This window comes from Peromyscus leucopus, chromosome 2 (assembly GCF_004664715.2).
Source record: "Peromyscus leucopus breed LL Stock chromosome 2, UCI_PerLeu_2.1, whole genome shotgun sequence".
Lineage (NCBI taxonomy): Eukaryota > Metazoa > Chordata > Mammalia > Rodentia > Cricetidae > Peromyscus > Peromyscus leucopus.
This window is the reverse complement of record NC_051064.1, coordinates 90738370-90762903: the sequence shown is the minus strand read 5'-3', so window position 1 is coordinate 90762903 and position 24534 is coordinate 90738370. Positions and strand designations below refer to the sequence as shown.

Here is a 24534-nt window from a genome sequence, read left to right as displayed (position 1 = left end):
AAAACTGAATTTTAGAAATGGATTTTCTATTGAATGGAACTGGAAATTGTCTATCAAGTGAGGTAACCAAAGCCCAGAAAGACCAATACCACAGAGTCTCTCTCATAGGCAGATCTTACTTTAGGATTTTTAGAGTTGAATGTTGGGGACAGTAGAAGGCATGCGACAGGACAGTAGAGGTGGGCAATATTGGAGGCAGGATAATTTGAGCAGGGATAGGGTTTAAGGGACAGGAGAGCGGAGGGTATAGAGGGATCATCAGCAAAAAAAAAACTAAGGATGCATGAAAAGGTCATGTGAAAACTAACGTCTAAAAACGTTACAAGCTAACGTCTACAAAGTTTAAAAGGAAGCACCCTGTACAGATGGACAATGCTGCTTCCAGAGCTCATGGTGCCAGATGTGGGCTGCTTCCTGATGAGTTGTTAGTGAAGGAGACTCCAAGGGTGTCTACAGGAATACAAGCTATTACCTTTGTTCTTCATTGCCTACCGCAAGTAGTGACCCTATCCCTGAAGACTGTGGTGTCTTCAGGAACTGAAATGGAAGGTTCCCCTGCTGGCTAGCTTTCATGGTGCCAGAGGTGCTATGCAGGCTGCTGGGAGAGGAAAGACACCAACAGTCACACCCAGCTGTGAACCATGCAAGCTGTAAGAGGGAACTGCTAGGCAAGATAGAGCCCCAGGTGCAATAGTTACAAGACTGTTGTAGGGGTAACCAACCAACCACTTCCTGAGATTTGACACCTCAGTCTACTGAAGGGAATTCCTGCCCAATACTGCAAATATGGTCAAAAGCCCATGGCTGGAGGTCATGGGCCCTGGGGGGTGGGGGTGAGGTATGGGAACAGCTACTACTGCTGTTTTGGTAAATGGACATGGTGTCAAACGCCTTCCCAATATTCATGTTTATACCCCTGGATTCATGCGCCATCAGTCTCAGTTAGGAATATTCTGTTTGCTGTGGACAACAGTTAATTAATGCACAGACTCATAACTGATCAAAGTGCTGAGACTGACCGTTGAGTGTTTATCATTAAACAAGACATTGTTTCTATAACATCCCCCTCCAAAGCTTGAGGAATATTACAGAAAAAGGAGTAGAAAAATGGAAGAACCAGGGGATGTGGAAGGATGCTATGAAACACTGTCTTCTTACCATGGATGGCATGGTCACTGCACTCATGGACTCCCAGGAGCTATGGTTTCCAGCACAAAAACTACACAAGGTCAAAATTCCATCAGCAACAGGGGAGTCGCTCAGGAGGCCCCACGGCCACATGAGGAGCTATTGGCAGTTAATGGATGCTGGTGGGAGGGGAGTCATTTCTCTAGTATTGTTGCTCCAGTAAATAACAAGCAACTTCCATTTACAGATATTAAGTCATAAGAAAAAAAGAAAGGAAGAAGAATGGGGAAGGGAGGGAAGAAGGAGGGAGGGAGGGAGGGAGGAGAGGGAGGGAGGGAGGGAGGGAGGAGGAAGGAAGGAAGGAAGGAAGGAAGGAAGGAAGGAAGGAAGGAAGGAAGGAAGGAAGGAAGGATGGATAGAGAGGCAGGCAGTTTAGCAGGAGAGGGAGGGAAATGGACTAGTGCAATGGGGAGAGAAAAATGACCAAGCATGTTGTACAAATTATGAAACTGTCAAATAAAGAAATAAGCACTAATCATGTACTAGAACTAGAAGTGGGGAAAGAAACAGTTTTCTCTCCTTCTGTAGCACATGCCAACTATTTTTATTTACTCCCAGCTTCCTTTTCTAAGGCCCAGTCCAGTCATGCCTGTGGTAGAAATGGTAAGCAATGAAGGAATGAGGAAATAAAGATGTTGTATCTTGCCCCACCTACATCTCCACTGAGGGTCAATCTGTGGCAGCATTATTCTACCAGTGTAACTGAACTATGGCCCGTGGCTCCACACAAATACCATTAGCAAAGTAGGCAGTGGCCCAGGAGGGAGGGCTACTTAAAATATACAAGAACATCTGAGCAGCAATGCCCAAGGGGACTGCTTCCGGGTACATATCCTCATATGGGACGCAATCTCTAAGAAAAGAGAGAGTGGCACTCTTGAGTATAGCCAGATGAATCAGAAAAGTGGGTATTTGGAAAAATAGGAGCCAGAAAGTAAGACACCAGGCTCTATGAGAGAACAAATAATTCAAAATGCCTAGAAAAGGGGAAATGATGGGATCCGAGCAGTTAAGAGAACACGGTGAGAGACTTGTGTGGAGAGGTAAGGAATCTAACTCCACCAGGAAAGCTGCAAGAGGACATAAAATCCCAGAATATTACCACACTTCGTAAACGAACGTGAGAATAAGAAACATTAACAAAAACTGCTAAGTCATGATAGAATGGCATGGCACATGGTCAGAAAAGCAAGTCCTGAAGATTAACTCTAGACTCTCACCACGAGTCAGGCCTACCTATTCAAGGCAAAGCAAAAGGAGGGAAAAAACTGAGACGGTGTATGAGGATAAAGAGGCTGCCCAGCAACGGCCACACGAGGAGAAGCAAAGTGAGCCCTGTATCTCAGGCTTTTAGTGCGTCGCCAGCGAAAAAGAAAATCTGGGGAAGGATATCACTTGCTAATTTTATTATTTATTTCAAATATATAAAACATTATTGCCACTGGCATGAATCAACTAGATTGTTGAAGAGCTAAAAATTAGGCAGGCTCATTAAAGAAAAGATTCAGGGAATGAACAAGAACAAAATATAATGACATATATATATATATATGAAAATGTCACCTTGGTGGTGACACATGCCTTAATCCCAGCACTCAGGAGGAAGAGGCAGGCGGATCTCTTGAGTTCAAGGCCAGCCTGGTCTACAGAGTGAGTTCTAGGACAGCCAGGGCTACACAGAGAAACCATGTCTTTAAAAAAAAAAAAGAAAGAAAAGAAAAGAAAAAAGGAAGGAAAGGAAGAAAGAGAGAAAGTTACGAAACTTTGTATGCCAACAAAATAGCTAAAAAGTTAAAAAAAAATTTTAAAAAACCCAACATAGTTCATCTTAGCACAGACAAATCTCAAACTCCTGCATAGCACACAAGTGCACACCTGAGATAGGTTCATTTCATAAATAATGAAATGAAACTCAAGTCCTTCGACTGGATCCACCTATCTTATTACAGAGCCTTCCAATCTGAAGTATTCTAGACTTTCCCCTCAAGTCACAAGGCTTCCCCTGTGAGGCTGTCCTCCAGCTAATGAAAATGGAGAGCTTGGTTCGTTCCTTTACATTAACCTGATTGCTTCGTGCCACCGTTTCAAATGTTCTCTAGCTCCCTTCCATCTCCCCTCACACCATCAGAACATCTTCACAGCCCATTTCAGCTGTCTATTCTGACATGTGTTACAATCATTCCCATTCAGTGATCGAGACTTCTCTGAACTTACAGAGCACTTAGGCATTCAATCGCCACACTGTTACCTGCCGACTCCATGTGTCCACATCTCCTCCATCCGGAACACTTGGGACTGATTGTCCCTAGAGGACAAGAGTTGCTCACCATGCAGTAGTCTGTCACAGTGCTCTATCGCCTGCAGCTATCTAACAAAGACTGAGTGAGTGAATTAAGCAGCTCTTTATAAAAACAGCCCTGGGCTTAGCACAGAGTTTTGTCCAGGACAGCAACTGAATAAAAGCCTAATTGATGAAAAAAGCTTTACAATGTAAAGAACAGGGAAGGAAAATCTAGTAAAAACAAGGTAATTTCCACATATATTTGAGAACTTACAAGTCAAAATTCTGTTTTAAATCGATTCTGACTTTCCACAGGGACTCTCAGAGATATACATTATTTACTATGAAGTTCTCTTGAAGAACAAAGCCTGTTTGATAGTCAGGCTAGAATCAGCTGTATAGCAAATCTGCCCTAAAAAAAAATCCACTGTTCTCCACCCAAGGATATTAAAGGCCAATATTTTAAAAACAAACATAACACACATCAATTTCATATGGGGCAAAAGCATTCCTCATACTGAAATAACCTACCCTACCTTAGGGTGTTTAGTTTAAAAAAAAATAACAATAATAATCTCAAATTCTTCCAGAAAACTATTCTTATCTTGAACTTTTAATAACTCAAAATACAGGATGCATATCTTTTACCCAAACATCTTTAGCATAACAAAACTATTATGTAACTTGACTACTTTGCCTTTTCTCACTGATAATTCAAGTCTGTCCAAAATCTGGAAAAAGGACACCTTCTTCCCTGTGGGAGTGTGCTTCCTCAAGCCTGGGCTTTCGGGACTGTCTGCTCAGCTTGTAGAACCCTGCAAGCTTTGAAATGCTGGCCCAGAAGCCCAGGAAGCAGAGCGATCTTAATCACGTTATGGTGTTCCTTATGATAGTGCAAACCACAAACGGGTTTCAGACACTAAGAACTTCAGTCAGAACAGCTTGTGTAAGTTACTTACCTTGCAATGACAATATTGAAAGAAAAATGACAAACACAAATGTATGATACAAATGCCTCTCTTTTCAAACAAAGCATATTTTGTGTAGACTGATCTCTCATACAAGGATGATGGGGATAAAATGGCACAGTCACTTTCAATGACAGTTTGGTCGTTATTCAACAAGCTAAACAGAATCACTGTTTGGTCTAGCAGTTGAATCATCTGTATCAAACATATACGATATGTGTGCATGTACATACATGGACCCCCACACTCTGTAAGGATTAATTACTTAAACTATTGTCATCCCATAAATTTAGCATGTCAAACACATGTGCCGAAAATGAAATATGCTTAAGTTTATGCTTTTATTTCTAATGCAATACAAATCATAGAGATCAAAAGGGTCATGAGGATCCAACTCAAGTTATCAGGCTTAGCAGCAGGCATGCATTTTTAACCCACTGAGCCAGCTCACCCACCCTACTTCCTTCTCCATTTTAAAGCCACATGAGTGTACAGAAACGTCAAAGCTCAACTCTGAAACAAACATTGCATCAAGTGTTACCCTGACTCAACTGAGAATGAAAAATCTTTACTTCCAGAATGGACATTCTTGGTCCACTAATTTAATTATTTTCAGATAAAAAGAAAAAAAAGACCATAAACACTAAGATTACAAAGTAAAGTTATTCCATGGAATGGAGTATGCACTCTACCCAGATTATTTAGCTGAATAGACACTTAAGATATATTTTGGGATGCTTCAAATGTATTTAAACTCAAGAAGTCTCCTACCACTCAGCTAGCATAAATCACCTACAACTAAAGCTATGCTGGAATATCAAAACTCATTTTATTTTTGAAACCAGCTCTTCAGGTTCCATTTATCTAACAGTATTTATGCATCACTATCATTTCTTTCAAATAAAAGCAATTGGAATTACAATATTGTTTATTTACTAACCACTCAGTTATATAAAGCAAACATTCAACAAATCCATAACTAAGTATTTTGTTTCCTACAAATTCCCTCTATGATCATTTCCATCTGACATCACCAATCCCTACCACCCACAATCTAGGCGACTATGCCATATCCATGTTCTTATGAGCATAATCTTGGAAAACTCATTAAGTAATATCAAATAAAAATATCTTATTTACATTTAGCTTTTATGATAACCAACTCCATAGAATTGATTCTAGCAAAATTTTCTAAAATAAAATTCACAGATCAGGTAATGTATATCATAACAGTTCTGAACTCAATATGAAGCCAAAATGAATTATCCCTGCATACTCAATTATATTTGATACTTGATGAAGATGCAAATGTAAACTTAATATAGAACATATGCAAATATAACAGTAAATTACTTTTATAAATAATGAAATAAAGAGTTTTAATTTGCATACACATGCACTAAACCTAAGTGTAACAAATTCTTTAGAAAAAAGTATTCAAGACTTCTCCTAAAAACTGTTTGCTATCAGCATTTATGATGACATAAGCCCTCACTTCCAAAAGTAAACTGCAAGCCTGTGAGATGGCTCAGTGGGGGGGGGGTCCTGTCACCAAGCCTGACACCTTGAGTACAATCCCTGAGACTCACACAGTGGAAAGAGAGAACCAACTCTTGCAATTTGTCCTCTGACTTCAATGTTTGCACTGTGGACAACACACACACACACACACCAAATAAATAAATGTTTGTGATTTTCTATGCCATCCTACACATATGGAATAAAATAAGTGTGTTTAAGAAATTGCTAGCTATTGGAATTAAATTAGTGTAGCATTGAAAACCCAAAGTGAGTGAAATAAAGTACAAAATATATGAATATAGTAATCTGGACCTTGCAAAGGCACAAAAGCAATTCCATACAGAAAGTGCATTCTTTATTGGCCACATAAGGTAGCCTGGCTTGGGAGGCAGAGGCAAGAGGATTTCTGCGAGTTCGAACCAGCCTGGTTTTCACAGGAAATTCCAATGGCTCATTGTAAGAACTGTCAAGAGCCTATGGACCCCATGAAAGACACGGGGATCACCCAATGACGGAGAAATGGCTGAGATCTACATGAACAGCCTGGACATGAGTGGGAGCAATGAACGGCGAGGGTCGAGGGAAAGAGAGCGGGAGATCCCACCTGGATCAAGAACAGAGAGGGAGAACAAGGAATAGGAGACCATGGTAAATGAAGACCACATGAGAAAAGGAAGAAACAAAGTGCTAAAGAGGCCCACAGAAATCCACAAAGATACCCCCACAAAAGACTGCTGGCAATGGCTGAAAGACAGCCAGGACTGACGTACTCTGGTGATGGGATGGCCAAACACCCTAATAGTTGTGCCAGAAACCCCATCCAAGGACTGAGGAATCTGGATGCAGACATCCACAGCTAGGCCCCCAGGGGGAGCGCTGGGAGTCTAATTAGCCAGAAAGAGGAGGGTTTATATGAGCGAGAATTGTTGAGACCAGGGTTGGATAAAGCACAGGGACAAATAACCAAATGAATGGAAACACAAGAACTATGAACCAAAGGCTGAGGGGCCCCCAACTGGATCAGGCCCTCCGAATAGGTGAGACAGTTGATTGGCTTGATCTGTTTGGGAGGCATCTAGGCAGTGGTACCAGGTCCTGTGCTCATTGCATGAGTTGGCTGTTTGAAACCTGGGGCTTATGCAGGGACACTTGGCTCAATCTGGGAGGAGGGGACTGGACCTGCCTGGACTGAGTCTATCATCAGGTCGATCTCAGTCCTTGGGGGTGGCCTTGATCTGGAGGTGGTGGGAATGGGGGGTGGGATGGGGGGAAGGGGAGGGGGCAGGAAGTGGGAGAACAAGGGAATCTGTGGTTGTTATGTAGAACTGAATAGTATTGTAAAATAAAATAAAAAAATAAAACATAAGATAACAAAAAAAAGAACTGTCAAGAGAAGGAGAAAGTGGGAAAGTGTGTGTGTGTGTGTGTGTGTGTGAGAGAGAGAGAGAGAGAGAGAGAGAGAGAGAGAGAGGAGAAGAAAAAGGAAGTATTGTCTTTTCAACTGAACAACTATATGCAAAAAGAGCCAACCTCAACCCATACCTCACACTTCTACAAAAATTTTACATACCTCACACTTCTAGCTCAAATTTTACATAGACCTACTTACAAAACTTGGAAGGTAAAATGACTGAAAGGAAAAACTAAGAGAAAATCCTGATTATGCGCTTTGAGAATTTTTATTCATAACACAAAAAACAATCTATAAGACAAAAAAATGAAAATAGGAACTTTATCGAATACAAATATAGCTCAACTGGTAGACTTGCACTTGGCTGGAATGTGTAAGACCTGCATTCAATATCTAACACTATGAAAAAAAATTAAAATGCTTCTTCTGTAAATTAGGTGCTGCTAATGGGACAGAAGAAAACATCTGTAAACAGTGTAGCTAACAAATGACAATTTAAAATGTATGTTAAGTCTTGAAAATCCAGGCTAAGCAAAGAACCCAAGTCAAGTATGTGACTCAACATCTCAGCACTTGGGAGGCAGCAGCAGAGGATCTCTGTGAGTTGGAGGCCAGTCTGGTCTACAGAGTGAGTTCCAGGACAGCCAGAGCTACATAATGAGACCTGTGTAAATACATACATACATACATACACACATACATACATACGTACATACATACATATGTACATACTAGACAAAAGATGATGTGCACAGGGCTGGGGATACAGCTTAGTAGTAAAAGTGCTTCCTATCATGTGCAAGTTCCTGGCTTCAGTAAAACACACACACACACACACACACACACACACACACACAAGGGAGGAGAGAGACAGAGACAGAGATAGACAGACAGACAGACAGAGCCAAAGAGGGAAGGGGGAGAGAAGGAAAAAGGGGAGGGTATGCAAAGGGTTAGGAAGAGGAGGAGAGAAAAGAGAAGGGAGGGAGGAGAGGGAAGAGAAAGGGGAGAAGAGGTGAAAGGGAGGAGGGGAAAGCAGGTGGAATTGTTTGTTCCTATTTGAGCAATTTCGCTGCTCTATCCGCCTGGTGTGGTAGCACATGCCTGCAATCCTCAGATAAGAAAACTGCCATGAGTTCAAAGCCAGCCATAGCTACACAGCAAGACCTGTATCACATGAACAAACAATAACAAAAAAAATATGAACAGATAATTCACCAGAGAAAATATATAAATGACAAATGAGCATTTAAATAAGTACTCGACTTTATTACTCACTAGGGAACACTAAACTTGATTTAATTTTAATTTATAACTAAATGTCATATAACTACATGCCAATTAGGATGACTAAAGTTTGAAAGAAAAAAGAATGAAAGGCCCATGTACAGAGGCAGATCAAATACAACTCTACTAAGAAGAATTTAAAAAGAGATTATAAAGTTGCTTTGGAAAACAATTTAATGTTTTCTTAAATATACACTTAGCATATAACCCAGACATCAGACTCCCAGGTATTTATACGAGAAATGAAATGTTATGATCACATAAAAACATTTCCATAAATATTTAACCACAACTGCTACAAAATAGGAACCCAACGGCCCATTAGCAAGTGTCCAGAGATAAGAAAACAATGATCTGGTCACAAAATGGAACAGTGCCCCAGAAGGAAAAAAATTAACTGCTGATGTGCATAAAGACGGAAGACAGAGATGTGTCTTTCTAGGTGAAAGGCGTGGCCTGGATGGCTCAACACTTCACTGCTGCACGGCACTATGGCAAGGGCATGACCACACAGACGGCCACCTGTGTGACCTAAGCATGACCAACTCCCAAGGCTACACAGTGGAGCAAGGAAACAATGAAGCAAATTTGTTGCTACATGGGAACAACAAATGTAGGAAGAGCATGAACCTGAGCCCCTACTGGGCATCACCAGGTGTTAATTATGACTGACCATACAGACACAAAAACTAAAACCACGAAACATCTAGAAAATAATAATAAGGGCTTATTATCTTCACTGCTTTGGGGTAATGAAAGATTATTATAATAAAAGTAAAACACCAAAACAGAAAAAAAAAGTTTTATTTCTGTGAGAATATAAAGTGGTATTACCATTTCAGAAAAGTCCTTCCTACAGTTTCCTACAACACATAACTAAGGATAAACTAACAACTGCACTCTTTGGAGGTAGCCAAGAAAAATGAAACCATGTTGACAAAACACTTGTCCAACAGTTTTTGCATTAAGTCCATTCATAATAGTCCCAAACTGGAAATAAACCAAATATCCACCCACCCATTTTCAATCAAATTGTGATGTGACTATGAAATGGAATACTATTAAACCATAAAAAATAATAAACTACTGACACATAACAACGTAAGTAATATTATGTTCGACATCAACATCAAGTGAAATAAGCCAACTCCCAATGAATAAATACTGAATGACTCCATTTGTACAAAATCCAAGCCTTGTGCAAGTGATCGGTAATGAGGAACAGGAGAATGACAGCCGCCTGTGAAGTGACAAATGACTGCAGCGGCACACAACATTCTGACAACGGAGATGTGTGAAGCCCTCACAGAGGAAGATTATGAGTGCTGACACTAGAAAGGCTGAGGCAGGAAGATTGTGAATCTGTAATACATAAAGACATTCTGTCTCCAGGGGAAAAAATCAAAACTGTACACTTGTGAGCTCCTTCCACTGAATTAGATTGTGGTGATAGATTGTGTACCCTAATAAATTTGCCTGAAGATCAGAGAACAGAATAAGCCACTAGATTAAACATAGAAGCTAGGCAGTTGTGGCACACACCTTTAATCCTAACACTTGGGAGGCAGAGTTCCAGAGAGATAGACAAGTGGTCTTCAAACACTCCAGAGATCTACAAAATACAGCATTAGAGATATTTTAATAACATAAAGTTCTTTTTATTTTAATGACAATGAAACAAGTCTGCTCCTGGCAGCACCAATCTACATCAGAGATGATGGGCATCAAAGAAACTCCATATGGAGTTTACTTTCTTTGTGGCAAAAGTAGCCACTGGGCAAGAAAGTACCCTTGCCTCGACTACTGACAGTATGCTGTCCAAATGGACAAGCAGGACACAAAAGAAAGGACTGCTGAACCTTGCCAAGAAAAAGTAGGACAGCCCTGCAGAAAATCCTGCTCCACAGATGAGTCTGTCAGATATGCTAGGCCTATAGGCTGAAGATGGATGCCCTAAAGTTGCAGAGGAACCTTGAGTGACTATCCAGGCAGCCAGCTATTTCTGTCATTTCTCACATTTTTGGAAGTTACTTGCCTGTACTTCCTGCTTATTTAGTTAATATTATTTCCTTCTTGGGTCTCTGAGGGAGTTGAAGTCTAGACAGTTATAGTTATAGTTTTCCTTGTTAACAAATTCAGAAAATAAACTCACTAAAGAGGTGTAAAGTGTATAAGTTTGAAAGACATCAAAAGATAGTATTTAGTTGGTAATACAAGTTAGGATAGAAAGGGAATTAGGTACAACATTTTGGACTCACCAAAATAGGATAAATAATGGAATATTTTCTCTGAATTTGTCAAATGTTTATGGACTGGACATTGTTAATTTAATTCTTGACTGTATATATAGTATATATTTATTGTATTTATTTTATATACTTTTTCTTATGAGTTATAACCTTCTTTTATTATTTTAGACAAAAAAGGGGAAATGTGGTGATATATTGTGTACCCTAATAAATTTGCCTGAAGATCAGAGGACAGAACAGCCACTAAATTAAACATAGAAACCAGGCAGTGGTGGCATACACTTTTAATCCTAGCACTTGGAAGATAGAAATCAGTCTGGGTCTCTGTGAGTACAAAGCCACCCTGGACTACATGAGATTGACTCAGTCTAGGAGAGAAACAGAGCCAGGCAATGGTGGCACACACCTTTAATCCCAATACTTGGGAGTCACATGCTTTTAATCCCAGCACTAGGAGTGTTGAGACAGGAAATGATATAGGTGGGAAGAGAAAGGTATATAAGGCATGAGGAGACGGACTTCCAGCTGAGGAAAGCTTTTCAGGATGAAGAGTCCTAGAGGTAAGAGGTGCTTTGTTCCTTTGTTTCTCTGATCTCTCAGCATTTACCCCAATATCTGGTACTGGGTTTTTTATTATAAGACCATTTAGGAATTCATGTTACACTGGATCTTTTACTTCAGTTTGAAATATAAAGTACATCATATTAATACCTGAATACAATGAACAAATTGCTATTTTCAGGAAGCATGTTTACTGATTAATTCAAATCCACATAGAAATGCCTAAGTTCACATAGGGCCTATAATTAGTATTCCTAATAAAGCTTATACCTCAGAATTATTTTACAACTATAACTCTACCTTTCATATTAGTTGATATATGAGATTTTCATCATTATGACAAAAATCTCTAAGGAAGTATAAAGCAGGAAGGATGTACTCTGGCCTGTGGTCCTTTGGCTCTGTCACTAATGAACAACACAATGACATACAGCAGGAAGATGGGAAAGCTAAGCAGTTCGCCTCATGGTGGATAGGAAGCAGGAAGGGAGGAGGTGCGGAGCCAGGACACATCTTTCTATTGATACCTGCAGTAAGCTACTTCCTACAACCAGGCTCCACCTCCTACTTTTTGCCACCTCCCAGTAATGCCATCATATCCAACACAGATTTAATCTGTTAGGTTGGGATGCAAGGGGCTCCATCACCTCCCCAAAGCCTGTCAACTAGCAAGTAAACTCCCAACTCATGAGCTCATGAGAAAATGTCATATCCAACCCCTAAGTCAGTAAACACATGTCAACCACAAATGAGCTTAAGTGATAGTTCAGCTGAAGCCCCCAAAATGGAATAAGCTGCACAAAAGGCTATTTACACTGTCAATATCTTACCAGATCTCCTAATGCTTTATTTTAAAAATAAATAAAAGACTTCATCATTTAACCAAAAAGATTAGGGTTTTAACAACAACAACAAAATTATCTTCAAGCTCAAGTAAAAGACAATCCTTAAAACAGACACACACAGAAATAGACACAGGTATTTTGTCACATCAATGAAATAGGTAACATACCTTCTAATGTTACATGAAACTAGAATTAAAATGCAGGTCCTACTGTAAAATGACCGTGAGATGTATTTTATCTTCTTTGCTAGGTTTGATTGGGAACAGAAGATTTAGGTAGTTAAACATATTTTCTCTATATAAATTATTGCCATTTATATATTGTTAGCTATCATTCCTGCCTATAAGAAGTAGCATAATGCTTACTGTGTATTTGCATGATCATAATATAAACAAGTTCTATGAGGTCTTCAAAAAGGTTTAAACTGATCTAGAGTTGATACAAAATAAAAATTGAACTGTTAATCCCAGCACTATGGAGGCAGAGGTAAGTGGATCTCTGCAGGCTAGCCAGGGCTACATAAAGAGACTCTGCCCAAAAACAGGGGAAAAAATAGAAATGGTTAAAGAAAACACTATTTTTCGAGATACTTTTATTAATCCTTTGCAAATGTTAAAGTGTTTCACTCAGATTCGCCTGGCTCCTCCCGGCGATGGCCAGCTCTCTGCAGAGCAGCGTACCTGTGCCCTCCTCTGCACCTCCAGGAGCAGCTCGGAATACTGGAACTCCAGCTCCTTCTTCTGCTTGTGCCAACAGCTCTCCTGGGCCTTGATCTGTTCCGCCACTTTGCTGAAGGTGTCCTCCTGGGTCTGCTGAAGCTCTCTCATCGTATCGGACTTGTTTTTACAGATATACTCCAGGTGACTTATCTATAAATGGAAATGAAATCCAGATTGAGACATGACATCACATCTGTAGCTCAATAAAAGCCCTATATTCTCTACTACAGTTTACCCCTAAGATCATATAAATATTTTAAGTTAAAAATGTAAATAAAGTAAGAACCATAAATTATGGGAAGGGGGTAAGTTAGACAGTTTAGCAAAAAAAAGGTATCATTTTCATACTTAAACAATGAATTTTTATTTTTCCTCTTTCTAACAAAGTAGCTTTTTCTATCATCAATTTTACAGAGATAATTTGGGAAATTATTCTTATTTCTAGAACCGAAGCTCAAACTATTTGAGGTGTCTCAGTGAGAAAGGAAATACTTAAATGAGACTTACAAATGAGCAAACATTAAACATATAATAACACAGAAAAATTACACCCAGTTTTCATTTTAACAAACACTAAAAAGAAAACCCGTATCTTCTAATGTGCATGTTGATTAATATTCTGAAGCTACGAACGGATATTAAATACATCATCTCAGAGAGGTAATGCACATATTTAATTAGCAGTCTGTTTTAACCCAGGTACTAATTCACAGCCACAGACAGCATCTGCTTCTCAGTTTATTCTAGCCCTACTTCACAATGACTTTGGTTGTACCGTTAGTACACTAAAGATAAAATGCTCAATAATACAAGAGCTCACCCTGAAGTTGGGCCATTTCGGTAATACAACATATATCTTTTTAAACTCACAGAACTGTTTTTCTCTTCTGATCCTTTAATGTCACTGTAACTGAGACCTAGACATTACACCACAGTTTATTGTCACAAACACAGTCCTGAGAAGTCAACAGGCCCAGAGTAAGTAATGGTGTCTTAAATGGCAGCATACATGACCTACTCACCTCTTAAGTTTCTATAGCAAGAGCAGGGCTTTTTTCTGTTTGGAAAAGACTGAATTTCTAGGTTTAATAGAATAGTAAAGTGACTGTAAAGTATACAATTTTAATTATAAAATACACATTTCCCAATCTAAAATATGGGTTGTGTTTTCTCACAGTTTGTGACATTTGAAGAAACAAGTCAAGATGTCATTTAAAAATTTTTAAGTACTTTTAAAACAATACTTCCTATTTCCTAAGCAAAGACTTTTAAGATTATGTTTTTGAATAACTACATCCTATTTCTATTTTATGCTAACATAAAGAGTTGGTTTATTAATGTAAATGACTAAGTTCTTTGAATTGCTTCATCAGTAAGATTAATTTATTTTCTCTTAATTAGGTCCCTGTGGCTAATACTGGCTAGTAGTATTAGCATGTCCTGCACAGAAAGTGGAGCTTAGAGACTTCATACAGACTTCAGTCACATTTACATGCCCACAGCAATGGCATCAAACTGAGTTGTAGACAAGCCATAATTAATGGTACTGAATTATTAACATCCAAATTCTTTTTGAAATAAGATGAATGTCAGCCTCTCTTAATGATACTGTGATGTGGACAAATGTCACTGAATTTAATAGAGGTATCTGGTGCCTGAGGACAGTTACCTTCTCATTAGCCCTGTTGAGGTCTGCGATGAGGGCATCAACATTCTCCTGCAAGACTGCACAAAGCTCAGACCAAGAGAATTTATCCAGCATGCCTTCTGGTTGTTTTATGAGCACACAGCCTGCTACCAAGTGCTGATATAAGGTGTGAAGGAAGGTTAGCTTCTCCTGCAAGAAAAAAGGACTCGTTAACTCCTGAATGTAAACACTGTAGGAAGTAAAATACACAGTACAAGTAGGAAAGCATTTTTTTTTACTCTAGAAGGAAAATACTCAAGTTTCAGCTTTTATCATTTCAATGGCCTTTTTTCTCACATTCATAACCAAGCATTAGATAAAATACTAATGTCCACTTTAAATTACTTAGACTCCTTAGACTGGTACTCAAAACACAACTGTAATTAGTTCTAGAAGACAGGGTCTGTGATCCTGCTTGCTACTGCTGGGATGTGAGCACCTGTTTAGGTTAAGTTTTAAAATCTATAACACAAGGTAGTTGGGTCAATTTTCTGTAAGAACCTTTCATTTAAAGTCAAAATAGTAAATCTATAATTTCCTACTTATATTTTAAAAAACAGATGTTAAGTCATAAAATGGCATCAAGATAAGAGTGTTCTTGCACTCTAATGAAAGGCACGCTGTATTGGTGTCTGTACTTTACATGTCCACAATCACACAGCGCTCCTCCTCCCCCAGAGATTCGACTCTACTCACCACTTATAGGAAATCCATCCCGACCCCTTAGGCAAAGCACACAGTGATATGAAAGATATGGAAGCAGGGCTCATTTGTTTTCCCCACTTAGAGGTTTATATTGTATTCGGCACACTGGGCATCTGTGGGTGTTTAAGTATTACAAAGTAGCGGAACAATTTAAAGTGGATAGGCTGCCCAAGACACATTTTCAAAACTGTCCAATTAGAAATACGTTTGAAAAGCCCTTTAAAAGCATATTGTCATTACAATCATTAACTATCCCCTGCTGAATGGCCTAAAGATATTTACTCTGCTCTAGAATCCAGTGTAACACTGACTCATCTTGAGCACACTTGGAGGATTTAGTTACTAAGATGACAAATTGCCCTCTTTATAGATATTTCATCTCAAAACATGAAACTCAAAAGATGAAGTAATTGTGAAGCTGCAAAATGAACATTTTATGTGGATAAAATCAGTTCCCTCAAAATGTCTTAATATATCAGGAGGAGGAAAAAAAACTTGAAAGAAGAAAAACTGGGAGAAAAAAAAATGGAAATTATAATATAGATTTTTTTAAATATTAAATATATTAAAGACTTTGTTTTGTCATTGGAAATTGTAGCAACTGTTTTCCTGAACATTTCAAGGTAAATGACAGTAATTCACCTGTATACTATCTCACTTTTTCAAATACAGTAATTTAAAAATAAAATTAAGCAAATAAGTAAATATAGTTACACCCAAAAAAATTGGATCAAGAAATAAAAACAGCTGGGTGTGGTGGTATATGCCTTTTATCCCAGCATTTGGGAGGCAGAGGCAGGAGAATCTCTGTGACTTTGAGGCCAGCCTAGTCTACAGAGTGAATTCCAAGACAGCCAGGGTTCTGTAGAGAAAGACTCTGTCTCAAAAAAAAAGAAAAGAAAAAGAGAGAGAGAGAGAAGAAGGGAGGAAGGGACAAAGGAAGAAAGAAAAGAAAAGAAAAGAAAAGAAAAGGTAAAAACTGCTAATACAAATGTACTGTGCATTGTTCCTTTAAAAGAAGAATGACTTCTACACTTTCAAGTGTTGTGATATGCACAAAAATCTGATTAAGTCCACCACCATACAAGTGTAAATTCAGGCACTAAAACCATGGTCCTCCACATCTTTACTGAGATCACAGTTCTGCTGTAAGAAGCTGTGTCGCCATGACGTCCTTTTGCTCAGGCCGTGACAAACCAGGGATGGAAGTCATCCATTTGGTAGGAAAAGATTATCACTAGATCCAAAATCAGTTCACACATGTGAACCCCGCCCCAGCACTCCAGACACTGACTTCACAATGCAGTCAGGCTCCTGGTTCCCTTCACTTTAACCTCCGTCTGCTGGGTAGAACAATTCCAACCCTTCATGTGGACACAATTGAAATCCCAGACTCCAAGACTGGAAAGAATGTTCCTTTCTACTCTCTTGGCATTGGAGTTTGTATTTGTTGAAATAATGAATCCAATATGCAGGAATTTAGATAAATGAATCCATCAAGTACGGGATCTCTATACGCCAGAAGTAAAAGAAAATTAGAGACAAAGCAGGCGCATACAGAATATGAAATTTTTGTCATGATATTTTAAGAATTAATCATTAATAGGACTTGAGAAACAATTCAGCAGTTAAGAGCACTGGCTGCTCTGGCAGAGGACCAGTGTCCAAGTCCCAGCATGCACATGGCGGCCCACAACTGTCTGTAACTCCAGTTCTGACCTCTGTGGGCACCAGGCATCCATGTGGTAGACAGACATACATGCAGGCAAGGCATCCATAGGCATAAAATAAAAACAAATAAATCCCAAAATAACTTTAATATGTTACTAATAAATACAAATGGGCAGACAACTATCCAAAGCATCCAACTTGTAGTTTTCATTTTATGAAACTTTTCTTTTTCTCGGTTTTCATTAGTATATCATAATTATAAAGAAGGAGGAGACTGCCTGGAGTTGATGTTCCTGTTTTGTCATTAAGGAGATTGAGATGTGGGGTGACACACCTACATGGCTTGTCCACAGTCAGGCTCTGTGTAGAAAGAAAACACAGGATCCAAGGCCAAACCTATCTGGTTTCAAAAGATATTCTTTCCATCAAGTCATGCTGTAGAATTACTCTAATGAAAAATGATGTTTTTCCTGGCAAATAGGCCAACCTTGACAAGACAGTAAGGACCATGGCAGAGTGAGATATGACAGATCCAAGCAGGGAAGAAAGTTGATGGCCCAAGTGACATAAGGGTCTAACGGGGTTACCTTTTCTTTTCTTTTTTTTTTTTTTTTTTTCTTTAGGACAAGGAGGCAGAACAAAGGAGGTGAGTCTGCAGCTGTGAGGAGCATTTCAAAGTGTGACGCTCAGAACACTCTTTAAATTAAATCAAATATGAGGAACACCGGTCATCGGTGCATGTAAGATACACAGCCGCGGTCAGTGGAAGGCCTTCCTGTCCCCGTGCACCTGGGGTGATACCTCAGTGTCCTTCTGAAAGGCCTGGGACACCTTCTGCAGCTCGCTCTCACACTGGGCTGCCCGCCCCTTCTCCTTCTCCCAGCAATGCAGGACGTTCTGCAGCTCCACCTTCAGCGTGCTTACGAGGGCCTCGCGGTCCGCACACTTGGTGCGGAGATGACTCAGCTCCTTATGGCCTTCGGTCAGTTTGTCCTGAAGCTCCTGTCAGGAACACCAAGTAAAGAGACTCTAGGAACGGAGAGGTGAGGCAGCGCACACAAATGGCAAATACATGATGAGAACCTTCAAAGCGGCAGCAGAAAACGATCGCCACTTGCTTATGATGCCAAACACTTAGGGTATTTTACTGAATGTATTGTCTAAGTAGAATGTTTTCATTCAAAAATTAGAAAATTTGCAATTTTCAAGCACATACATTTTATTAAAAAACTGCTTATTCCAAAAAGTTATTTAAAAGGAGTTTTCCTTTTAACTCATTATTTTAAAAAGGTAATTAAAAAAAACAACTTTAGTAACACTTAAGTAACATGGAAAACCATAAATCTCTTTACATTTAATATAAGGACATTTACTCTCCAATGACAGTACAAATACTAATAGAAACCTCAAGAATGAGATGTACTAAACTGTGCTATGGAACGGTCTCCATTACAAATTCAGCTTCAACACCAACACTTTAAAATCCCAATGAAGACAGAGAAACTCAAATTTTGCAGCATTGTAGCTAAAACTAACACAGAAACTAAAATCAACTATGTGCTTGAACCTTGACCAACTGTGGTCTCAGCCCACTGGCCAGACGTGATGACTGAAAACAACAGCTCCCCCCCAAATGTCAAAACTGACTCTACAGATGGACAGACACGCTTATGCAGAATGTGTCTACTGCTTAGCTAAAGCAGGACAGTAAGTCTCAAAGCATTTCAGTCTGCAATACTATAATTATATCAGAGAAATGAGTTGTTCCTTTAACCAAAACAGTAGGATCAACAAAAAATGTTAATGTGCATTCAAAAATACTTTAAAAATTGAAGCTTTATTTTTAGTTATCTCTCAAATAATCCCTTTGTACGCTATCTGTCTCTTAACAAAGGGAAAGGGTAACTTAAGTTGCAATACCTTTATATTTTTAGTGTGAGACTCGATCTTCTGTTTGGTAGAATCGAGTTCATTGGATGTCTTTTCCTTGGCATCATTTACGCTGCTCAGCTGATGAAAGAAAAGGAGCTTTTTGACATGCTTCAAGAAGGAGTGACCCAAAAGCTAACTTTCAAATCTTGCTATGCAATTACTTAGGCATAAATATTTCAACAGTGATTGAGTCTCGGGCGCAACACTTATTTTGGCTAAAGGCTAGGCAGTTTCTGTCCCCAGCTCACCTGGCAGAAAAGAAAGCATACAGCCTGAAAACGCAAGGGATGGTCTTATTGTGCTCGCTATCTAGATAAAGGATTTCATTCTCACTGTAAACATAACTTTATTCTCAAAATCCTACTGGACCGAATGCCAGAAGCAGTGGCGTCTATAAGGAAAGAAGGGGGAGCAAGCAGGAGACTGTTTGGCTTTTCATCGAGAGGGCATTCTCTGGTCGCTCACTCCATATGACAGCTTCGGGCCGTCACACAGCCCTACTGGGAAGGCGGTGGCAGGTCATCAGTTGGTCCTGCACTGCCTGTGATTTATTGTCTTTGACAGTTCATTCTTCTTTCTGTCAGGCTGCTCTTCTTGCTTTCTTTGCGGCCACCCCCTCGGTCTCCCCACTGCTGTCTCTGGCACTGATTCACAACAAAGCACATTACTAAGCCAAAGCCTGCTGAGTCGACTTTTCAACTGTGCTGAGGATCATGTGACATTCATCCTCCCAAATAACAATTCGCTGTGGGTAATATGTTCCTAGTTACTCGGCAGCTTCCAGGCCTAGGCCTCAGAAGAACTTCAAAACTACTAACAATCCGGGTTGTCTTGTCTCTCTAGGAAAGACTTAACAATGTCTGTTCTTCAAAGAATTTAATTATTTTAATGGTCACTTTTCCTTCTGAAAGTGTTTAAAGAACAGACTTATCCTTCTTTGTCTGTCCTGCATACCTAAAATGGGCCTCTACCAAGACAGCACACAAAGTGAATTTGCAGGCTTTGAATTACATAAAACAAAGAGACAAACTCTCAACCATGTGACTTCTCTATGGCCGTACAAAAATCTGTTGTTTTGCTAACTAATATAATTACTACATGTGCTAATTTGACAAGATATGACTAAACAAACTCTTCAATTTTTAAAGCATGAATTCATAAAATATTTTAATACCCAAGAAAACGATTAACTCACACATTAAACAATACAAATGAGATGACAAACAGAAGCATGGGTCTTTTTAATCTGCAAATTAAAAGATTCCAGTCTACATCAAACAGACACTTGTTTTTAAAAACTTCTAACAACACTTAACTCCCTTTAGAGCACAGAGATTAATTTCCCTTCTTTATTAAGATTTCCATGGTTTACAAACTCTTAAACTCTTGATGAAACCTAAATCTCTACTAGCTACACACAGATCATAAACACAGTGACATTTAAATAGAACACATTTCACTTAAATTATTTGCACAGACATGTTACACAGGCCAAGAAGTGACAGGGCCCTTTCACTGTGTGTCTGAGGAATTGCAAAGTGGGAGTGAGATACTACTTTAGGCCACACTTGAAGAAAGACCGGTGACAAGTGGCTTATTATTTCTGTATCTGTGAAGCTGTCAATTCAACATCCCCAATCTTTCTGACCTTTGTAACAAGCAAAGGCTGCATACTGGTACTGCCCGAAGGCCGTGTGTGGAGCCAAACAGTCCACGTGTTACCTCATTAGAAGCATCTTCCAGCTTGTTCTGGTAATCTGTCAAGGTCCGCCTCAAAGTCTCAAGGACAACAGAGAAGCTGGGAGGCTTATCTTTGTCCTTGTGGATGCCTGGAGAAAAATTATGGGATGAAAACACACCCTTAAAGTCACATAGGCACAAAAGCTAAGCAAACAGTAACAGAGATGTTACAATTAGTAAGAAAGCTGAAAGACATGAAACATTAAACAGAAATGTATTCTCCACGTGCATGGCTATACAGCCAAGTACTGATACTGTTTCTGAATAAATGGCCAAATTAAAGCTCACAATACATTAAGTTCAAATTTATTTCTATCTTATCAAGACACTTATCTTCTCCCACATCTCCTAAGCAACATCAGGGTTTATATGTACCTACTACCCAACAATTAAATCATCTATCCTAGTATTGTTTAGAGGAATTACATATACTTACTTTCTGTGTTTCTGATCAGTCAGGCTAAGATATTTTGCTTAAACAATAACTTCTAAACCAAGAATATATCATTTTCTATTATGCTTAGAAAAACTCTTTAGTACCTACAATTTTCAAATTGAAATTTGAAATAAACAATAAAAATGCTACTAGCCACATAGCCCATATCATATTTTGAATAAAATCCTGATGGCTGATATTCATTATAAAAATATGAATATTTCCATAATATACCCTCAAACTACATAAGTCAAATTAATGGGGGGCCAATCAACGTTACATGGTCAAGTATAATTCCAAACATTATGCCAAAAGAATGAAAAGTTGAGTTTCAAATACTGCATTAAGCTGATTTTTATTTTCTTTAAATTTTAAAAAACAAATATCAAATTTAGTTTGAAAATATTTATGCAAAAAGTATTTTTCATGTCCTCTTATAATTTCTCTCCATTATATTCTATAATCCAAATACTTTACTATATAAAAAACATTTTCAGTAAAGAAAAGTTTTTAAAAAAGTATTTGTGAGCTGGGCATGGTAGCACATGCCTTTAATCCCAGCACTCAGCAGACAGGTATACAGATTTCTGTATGAGTTCTGTGAAGTCAATGGACCGGCACTGTCAGCTCGGGGGGGGGGGGGCGGGGGGGGGGGGGCGCGCGGGGCGCCGGGGGCGCTGACAGGCAGATTGCGGTGAGTCGGGACCGTTGGACGCCACCCCCAGATGCACTACCAACAGTGAGTTTCTTAAATATCTAACTACGTGAGTGGCAAATGAAGCTTTCTCTAACAAATAAGAAATAAGCACTTGAAAGGCCTGTTTTATGGTTCATTCATTCACACAACTAATTAACTGAATTACCACTGTGTATTAATTGGAGCAATTAGAACAACAGCAGTGAAAGGTCAGTGTATGCGTTGCTCATTCACACAACTAATTACTGAATACAGTGTATTAATGGAAGGAATTAGACACACAGATAAGTCAGTGTAGCGTCTGCTCATGCAACATGAACAGTGTAATAAGGAAGAGGAAGTGAATACACAACAGTATGACATCATCCGTGCAACATGAACAGTGTAATAAGGAAGAGGAAGTGAATACACAACAGTATGACATCATCCGTGCAACATGAACAGTGTAATAAGGAAGAGGTAGTGAATACACAACAGTATAACATCATCCATGCACTTTTCAAGTAGTCAAAGGCTGGAACTCAGGGGACAGAGGACAGGAGTAAAAAGGAGATGAGGAGAAAGTTCTCAGTCAATAATATATCAGCTTTCTATATCCCAGAATATTGCTGATATTTATGGCTTAGTTTAGAGAAAATATTGATAAAATCAAGACATTTATCAAGGTATATTTAAATAATATCCTAAGTATAGATACAAGGTAGATTTTCTTAAATAAAACTAAAATATGCAACTAAAATCCAAAAGCAGTATGAAAGCAATTCTTATTCTAAACAGAAAAAACACACAAGCTCTGACCCCAATGGCAGAGGAAATGACTCTGCTAGGAGCCACTCTGAGTTGGAAAGATGATTCATTACAATTCTCCCCAACATAGTACTTTTGTTAATTATTTGGGAATTTTGTACAGTGCACTCCATCACACTCGATGCCCACCCCTCCCAGGTCCACCCTCTTACCCTTGCACACTACCACCACCCCCAAAAAAAGAAAAAGAGAAAGACACCAAGTCCAGTGTGGGTTGCCCATATGTTCCTTGGAGCACGGTCTAGCTCCTAGTGGCCAGCCCACTGAAGAGAACTGAGTCCTTCCCCACCGCCTGCCAGAAGCCGTCAACTGTGAAGAGCTTCCCTTCGGCATCTTTATCACAGCGCTTAAGGACTCTCTTCTCTTTTTTTCAGAGGGTGGGGAAGAGGTTGTCCCCGCAGCCTTCACTGTCTCTCATTCTCAGTTAGGAGTCTGCAGTCATGTATGCCACTCCCAAAGATGTCTCCCTGACCGGAGCAGGTGCCAGCAGCATGGATCATGGACATCAACGCAGCCGCTGGCAGCAACATGAACCACAGACACCAACATGGCCTCCTCCGCTGGCGGCCATGACTGACAATCGTACTGAATATATACTTTTTAAAACTGCTCTCTTAAACAAGATTCAAAATTGTATGATTTTGCCACTGCACAATGTAAGCTGTAAATAAGTCATTCAAAACCAGCCAGAAAATGTGCTAGTTTTTAGTAAGAGAACTTACTCTCAGAAATTCAAAAGAATAAATCATCAGAATATGAACATTTACAGGCCAATATACCCTCTCCTTACTGACTTATGCACACATTTATATATTACATAAAATTCAATTTTCTTGCCTAAAAAATGTTCATACAATAAAGTTTCCTTGAAGTATAAATTATTCTTTATCTTCCTACCAATATGTATTACAAAGCAAATAACTATCCTTAACATGACAAAACACTTATAAGAAAGGAAGACGGGGGGAAGGGAAGGTGGAGGAGAAGAGGGGAGGGGAGGGATGGGGAGAGGAGAGGAGAGGAAAGGAGAGAGGGGCGGGGAGGTCCCCACGAACAACGATCTTACTGACTGAACTGATCTAACCAAGAATTCTAATCACTGCACCACGGCCCAAAACTTAATATAAAAGTAAAACTGTTCAATCAGAGGTTTAAAAACCCACAAGGAGCAATAAAGAAAAAATATTAGAACATTGGTAATAATTGGCTTTTTCAGAAGTTAAATTCAAAAAATAGCTACATCAAGTAAAATTACTGAGTAAATTTTATACATACATATAAAGAAAAATTAAGTACTTCTTACAAATTAGTTATTTGTCCATACTGACTATCAAGTCAATCATTCATGATTAGTTTTGTAAGTAAAAAAAAAAAAATGAGTTTAAGATCACTGTGAATAACTTAATATCAGCTTTTATAGTAACACACAACAAACATGCACTTAAAAAATAAACAAATAAACAGCTTCATCAGTAATACTTTCTATTTCAATTCAAAGTAACCTGGCTTTTTCCCTTCCTCTCCCAGTGCATGTCTCTCCACACAGAAGCTAACCTAGGCTTTCATGTTCTGTTCTATGGTGTCAACCAGTGACCGTCCCTAAGTTTCTGATGTGGCTGTATGAGAATGTGCTGCTCACTGAGATGTGCTTGGGGACTGGGGAGCGGCCTGGTGAAGCATCAGATGGAGTTAACTGAAACAAGGAAGATGAAGCCACTTTGGGACATCTCATTATCTAGAAGAAGTGGACACCAGTTTGTTGGTCAACAGAGCAGGAGCTTACAGAGGTCAAGGGAGCCCAGCTTTGGCTAAGGTTTCTAGGATCTGCG

The 24534-nt window shown here is 39.1% G+C and overlaps 1 protein-coding gene across 4 annotated transcripts in view; it reads right to left on the bottom strand.

Moving 5' to 3' along the window:
• The window catches only part of Ccdc171 (coiled-coil domain containing 171), a 318485-nt gene that overhangs the window by 179816 nt on the left and 114135 nt on the right, over positions 1-24534 (bottom strand). For 3 of the 4 annotated variants that reach the window (XM_028873279.2, XM_028873278.2, XM_037202698.1), the window contains 5 exons: positions 20748-20854; positions 19014-19103; positions 17895-18095; positions 14700-14867; positions 12992-13180 (listed from right to left, as the gene is read on the bottom strand). In XM_028873279.2, the coding sequence (XP_028729112.1) occupies positions 12992-13180; positions 14700-14867; positions 17895-18095; positions 19014-19103; positions 20748-20854 (755 nt within the window). Of the gene's footprint in view, positions 1-12991; positions 13181-14699; positions 14868-17894; positions 18096-19013; positions 19104-20747; positions 20855-24534 lie in introns of those variants that run through there. The other variant, XR_003734921.2, reaches the window with a different exon arrangement.